Source organism: Monopterus albus, unplaced genomic scaffold, assembly GCF_001952655.1.
Source record: "Monopterus albus unplaced genomic scaffold, M_albus_1.0 scaffold10.1, whole genome shotgun sequence".
In the NCBI taxonomy this organism is placed as follows: Eukaryota; Metazoa; Chordata; class Actinopteri; order Synbranchiformes; family Synbranchidae; genus Monopterus; species Monopterus albus.
Genome location: NW_018127890.1, coordinates 2957495 through 2963992, shown reverse-complemented (window position 1 = coordinate 2963992; position 6498 = coordinate 2957495). Strand labels below are relative to the sequence as shown.

The 6498-nt window shown below is 42.8% G+C and overlaps 1 protein-coding gene across 1 annotated transcript in view; it reads right to left on the bottom strand.

Annotated features, from left to right (window-relative positions):
• crtc3 (CREB regulated transcription coactivator 3) overlaps window positions 1–6498 on the bottom strand; it is a 38336-nt gene that overhangs the window by 1358 nt on the left and 30480 nt on the right. The window contains 5 exon segments of the mRNA XM_020589897.1: window positions 1369–1591; window positions 1912–1995; window positions 3364–3411; window positions 3414–3536; window positions 4791–5026. Coding sequence (XP_020445553.1) covers window positions 1369–1591; window positions 1912–1995; window positions 3364–3411; window positions 3414–3536; window positions 4791–5026 — 714 coding nt within the window.

Below are 6498 nucleotides of genomic sequence, written 5' to 3'. Positions count from 1 at the left end.
CGGGTCCACCAGCTGAAAACCACCCCCCAAAACATTAGGTTCCCACCACCATGTTTGACAGTGGGGATGGTGTTCCTAGGGTTGAAGCCTTCTCCTCTTTTATGCTGTGTTTTGGGTTGTTGTTGTGCTGAAATATCCACTGGTGCCCAAGGCCACGTTTCTCTGCAGACTACCTGATGATGTTGTTGAGAATTTTGATGTATTGCTCCTTTTTCATGGTGCCGTTTAGTGTCATTAGGTTCCCTGGTCCACCAGCTGAAAACCACCCCCCAAAACATTAGGTTCCCACCACCATGTTTGACAGTGGGGATGGTGTTCCTAGGGTTGAAGCCTTCTCCTCTTTTATGCTAAATGAAGGCTACATCATTGTGGCCAAACAATTCAATTTTTGTTTCATCTGACCATAAAACAGAAGTCCAGAAGTCTTCTTCTTTGTCAAGACGGGCAATTGCAAAGGCCAAGCGACCTTTTGTGTGCCTTATCTGGAGAAGTGGTGTCCTCCTTGGTCTGCGTCCGTTGGACTGTCTGCCTTGAGATGTTGCCACCAGCAGAGCCCAGATTCATCAGGATGGCCTTGGTGGTGATCCTTGGATTCTTTTTTTACCTCTCTCACTAACCTCCTGGCCAGCACAGGTGTCACTTTTGGCTTCCGACCACGTCCTCTGAGATTTTTCACAGTGCAGAACGTCCTGTATTTTGTAATACTTTGCACTGTAGCCACTGGAACTTCAAAACATTTAGATATGGTCTTATAGCCCTTTCCTGACTTATGAGCAGCCACAATGCGCAGCCGCAGGTCCTCAGTGAGCTCCTTTGTCTTAGCCATGACTGTCCACAAACCAACAGCAGAGAGCTTCTGTTTTTCCCACCTGTTGAGTTGATTAAAACAGCTGTTCCCAATGAATCAGTGTAATTAGGATGCTTTAGAACAGCTTGGACTATTTGGTATGGTATAGAACTTTGGATTTTCCCATAGACTGCGACAGTTTGCAAAGGGTATAAATAATTTTGGACATGCCACTTTTTGTTCAAATGTAAATAAAAGCTGAAAAATATTTTTTCCACAATGATGCCTCTTGTACATCGTATTATTATCTTTTGGGAGACGCCTGTGTCATTTCCTGTCAAAAAAAACTTGCTGGTTGAATAAAAGTAACTTTGTCAGAATTTGCCAGGGGTACGAAAAATTTCGGGCTTGACTGTACGTACTGTGTATACTTTGTGTCCAGTTAATCTTCAAACCACCAAGATAAAAGCACTAAATTCCTCTTGCCAAGGAGCAACCATAAAGCCCATCAGACCCTCCACAGATCACCTATGGTGACCTATAAAGGACACCACACTGGCCTACCGAGCTGTCGGACTCACCAGTGAGTATGATGTTAGGCAGACCTCCGCTGCAGTTGGAGTATAGCATGTTGGACCTCATGTGCATGGGGTCCTGCTGGCTGCCATGGCTGCCACCCAGTCCTGAGGGGGCAGCCTGGTAGTAGTAGAGTGAGGAGGGAGCAGAGGAAGAGGAGGCGGGGTCGAAGCAGGAGCCTGCTGCTGTGGAGATCATGGCGCTGTCCAACAGATTGAATTGGTCCAACTAGACGGCAGATGGAGAGAAAATGGCAAAGAATGTGTTAGCGGAGCTGTGGTCGTGTTGTGATGGCTTCGAGTGGCTCACAGTGTTTACTCACAACAATAAGCCTAGAACTGACTACAGTGATGTGAAAATCCACTGATAAGAGCTGAATTTATCCTGATGAGGAACCAACCATGCAGGTCACTACTTACATCTGTGTAGATTCTGCTTTTAGTCTTCAGTCACCCTGTCAGGACTTATTTTGCTTTCCTATTACAAATATTACACATTTTCCCATCCAAACATGGACACAATGTGTGAGTGTGTGCGTTGACCTGTACCTGATATGAGAGAGTCCTGCTCTGGCGACTGGAGAAATGGGGCTCCATGAAGGGGTCGTTGTAGAGGGCTGCCATATTGTTGTGCTGTCAGGGAAGAAAAGAGTCCTAACATGTCAGACTGTCAAGTTTGTGTTTCTACTATTTACTATGATGTGCGACATATATATAAAGAACTTTTTTATCAGTGATTTGCTGAGGTGGAGCAGGCCTAACAGTTAGGCAGTGATTTAAACACTGTGACTACCTGGAAGCTACAACAAAAATCCTAGCAGAACCATTGAAGGGTCACCAGGACTGAAAGGATTTGTGGACAGAAAAATATTCTGCAAAAACTGGGGTTGTTAAAATAATTTATTATTACTTAAAATAATTGTGTTTTCTTTTTAGTGAAAACTGATTAAAACTATTCAATGATGACCTTTCACAAAAAAAAAAGACATTTTAAAATGACCTCAAAACAAAATGTTTTACGTTTCCTTAATACAAACTAAACAACATGAAAGAGACAGAATGGACATGAAGTAATGACGGCTTTATGCCACGTCTTACTCCCTGAGGTGCAGCATCTGAGGAAACACAAACTGTAGCTCCCCAACAGTAAAACTAAAATCTCTCCTGCTCAAATGTTAGTTTTGCTGCTTGACCTGTTGCGCTATTGTCAAAAAGAAGCATCTCACATTCCGCATCATCTGACTTTGGCGCTTCTTGGAAGAAAAGAGTTTATGAACTAAATTCATCTCCAATCCACTTAGAATTAGGACAATGCTAAGACCAGCTGAGACAAATTAGCGGCAGCTGACATTTCAGTCAGATATCTATGAACGTGGGCAGTCGACCATCTGAATCTCACTGTATTAATGTTTAGCTCACGCTGAGCCCAGGGACCAGGACTTTAGCCCAGATGTGAGGGAATCCAGAACACAGGGACACGACACTGTGTGAGAACATACAAACAGACTTTTCCACAACACTAGTAACCATGGTAACTGTAGACAACAAAGGCAGCAACAACTTCACCGATGGAAACTAGACTGAAAGTAAAAAAACTCATTACAGTTACTGTAATATGCAGTTTCATCAAGAGGCTAAAACAAAGTCAGATGCCAAGGTTAATCGTTCCAGTTTCTCCACACTGAGGATTTGAGGCTTTTCACAGTTTAACACAATTGTAAACTGACTTTTTTTACAAACTAAATAAAACATCTGAAAATATCACCTTGTACTTTTTTAAAACTTATCTTTGAGGTGGAGAAACTAGAGAGAAGTGTGTATTAGTGTGTCTTAATAGAATTACAATGTTGAATCTGATCTCTACACTAATTTCTGCCCGGCAGGGAGATAAAATCTGATTATGCACATCAACAATGAGCATAGAGAGAACACCACAAACTCCGGTGTATAACAATGGTTGTGTCCATGGACTCGCCCTCCGACAAAGAAGTCCACACTTACTTGGCTCGTGTTGAAGTCCAGCTGGATATTCTGAAGTGGAGAAACTGTTGCTGCGGCTGCTGCTGCTGCTGCTGACATTGTCGGGCCTGGTCCACTGCATGCTGGGATTGTTGGTAGAGCGGATAGGGTGGGGGCGGCTCCCTTGGCATGTTGCTGGTATCCAAAGCGACTCCCTAGACAGGTCAGAGAGGACCAGCAGACCGATTACAGTTTAATAAAAATGCATCAGTGGAGGTCTGGTCTGATCGTATTTAGTCCGACTGTGGTGTCATAACAGAACTGCAACACAGCTTGCTGTCATGGCGCTGATCAGGGCTGTCTCAATCATGTGCTCCTGTGTGCTTTTGTTGTTGTTGTTTCTGTCAGTATTCTGCAACCCTGCCAAGATTACTTTTACTAGGGATGAGCTTCTGAACATCTGAAGGCTCAGTCTGGACATTTTTTCTTCAGTTTTCACCGATACAGGTCACTGTAAATTAAAACATCTAGACACAGAGACAGATTGTTTCCCTGGGCCGTCGCTCTGATGAACAGTTAGACTATGTTACGCTGTACACACCACCGTACACACCACCGTACACACCACCGTACAACAACGTACAGATGTACATTAGCTACAGTAGTTCTTTTAACTTGTATATATGCATGTGTGCACTTTTTTTTTTTAACTTGTGGTTTTGGTTTTATTCTATTTCTATACACATTGAGGGCCATTGGTCTGGAGTCACATCCCTCGTATTTTTGATAATAATTGGCAATAAAGTTGATTCTTAACCTGTCCATCACAGAGCTGGGCTAAAAACAACTGCACCACTGTTTTGCAGCGGTTTTCTGCAATGCCAGGGAATTTTACTTGTGGGATGGATTTCATTTTCAATAACTGTACATTTTCCTCTTGTTACAGAAGTGTTTTTAATACAAAATTACTTCTGACAGCAGAGGTTCGTTTTTTTTTTGTAGTGTAAGTAAATACCAGGAACCTCCTTTTATGAACCCCCTAAAAGATCAACCAAAATTAAATCCAGTGAACCTCCACATTTATCATCTTTGTTAACTGACATTAACAGTACACAACAAACTACTACACATTTCCAACTATACCAGGGATTTTCATCTAACTGTGACCACTCTAAGAAGTAACCCTGGGCCCAGTGTTGTGGGGTGGCTACACTGGATTATTCCTGAAAGCCACCTTAATCTTTCTAAAATGTATATATTTGTATGAAAGTGATTATTCACAAGCAAGTAATATATGGAAATTAGTTTTTTTTTTTTATTCCTACAGTGAAACTACATTACTGAATGCATGATCAGGGATTACCTGTAATGCCTTTGCAGCCCACCAGGAGTACATGAATTTTAGTTTTTATTATCAAAGCACTACAAAAAAAACCCACTGTGAAACCTTTAGTGTGACGTGTGTATACCTGCGTGATGGGGGACAATGAGGGGGACATGGTGGGGGACAGCTGCTTAGTCAGACCCCTGCGCTGCTCAGCGCCAGGAGACAGGGTGAGGGGGCTGATGGGAGCAGGTCTTCGCCGGGGGGAATTACTGGACAGACGCAGGGACGAGTTGATGGAGGGATTGCTTAGCGACGACTGCAGCTGGCAGTTGTTGAGAGATCCCTGAATTGAGGGATTGCTCAGAGAGGAGGAGAGACCTGCAGGGACAGTAAAGACATGGGCGGATCAATCAGAGACATTCAGAAAGTATCAGAATGTAAAGGTACATTAGAATTAAACTAATAAAGGAAGTGGGCCCTTTGAAACCAGAAGAACATGCGGAAGAGATGATGTAGCATGTACCCGATTTTCCAGCACACTCTCCAGTCCTCAACCTAAAACACTAGACCTTATTGTGTGAGTGGAGGGAGTGAAAGATGGAGAGCAGAGGAAAGGAAAATGAGAAGGCAGAGGGAAAACGAGGGAGAAGAAAAGAGCTGTTTGTAGTGAGACAAAACAGGGTCAAAGTTCTTCTGAACTGTGCTCGATGTGGGAACCCAACACTACTCACAAAGCACAGAGAGGAAAGACAGGAGGAGGAGCAGTGGTGGACAGAGTGAGGAAGTCAGAGACAGAGCGATCATTTAGTGAGCTATCCATAATGTACGGTTAGCTGCCACAGAAGAAACCTGGAACCTGCTCCAAACTCTGAAGCACTGAGTAACTGGAAAGCTGGAACAGACATGAGGATGATGACTCACTTCCATGGATGCATAGTTTTTTCATCTTAATGGTGTGTATGTGCACATGTTGAACAGAGTCATTTCAGATCACGTAACCACGGGTAGATAATGATTAGAGTTGTGTTGCTAAGCAACAAACAGAATCCTGCATGAAGCCAAATTCTTGAGACATTAGCAAAGTAGAGATATGTGGGTTTTGGGGGGGGGGGGGGGGGTCTAAGTCTGTCACTGGACAGGCACTTTCCCATGTGTGATTTTCACTGGACTGAGGGCCATTAAGATACGTGGGCGGCCCACCCAAGTAGAGTCTATGTGTGGAAAACACTGGAAAGACACTGATCACATGTCTTAGTGATGTCCAGTGCACCACAAGTCTGAAAACAAGCAAAGGAAAAGAAGAAAGACAGAATGACGGCAAAATTGGATTAAACGGTGCCGGAAGAGAAGAGACAAATGAGTGGGGTGAACATCAAGTGAGTGTCGGTCTGTACTGACACTTAATGATCTGAACAGTAAAATCATTCAAAGCACTTAAGTGTTACTGTTTGCTCCCAGTTTTCTTCTGTCACTTTTTATATGTAACAACTTAAATTTATTTTGCAAAAAAGAATAAGGAAACAAACAGCAACAAAACACAGTGGAGTATGCATCTACAGTGGGTATGGAAAGTATTCAGACCCCCTTAAATTTGTCACTCTTTGTTATATTGCAGCCATATGCTAAAATCATTTAAGTTCATTTTTTTCCTCATTAATGTACACACAGCACCCCATATTGACAGAAAAACACAGAATTTGACATTTTTGCAGATTTATTAAAAAAGAAAAACTGAAATATCACATGGTCATAAGTATTCAGACCCTTTGCTCTGTGACACTCATATTTAACTTAGGTGCTGTCCATTTCTGCTGATCATCCCTGAGATGGTTCTACACCTTCATTTGAGT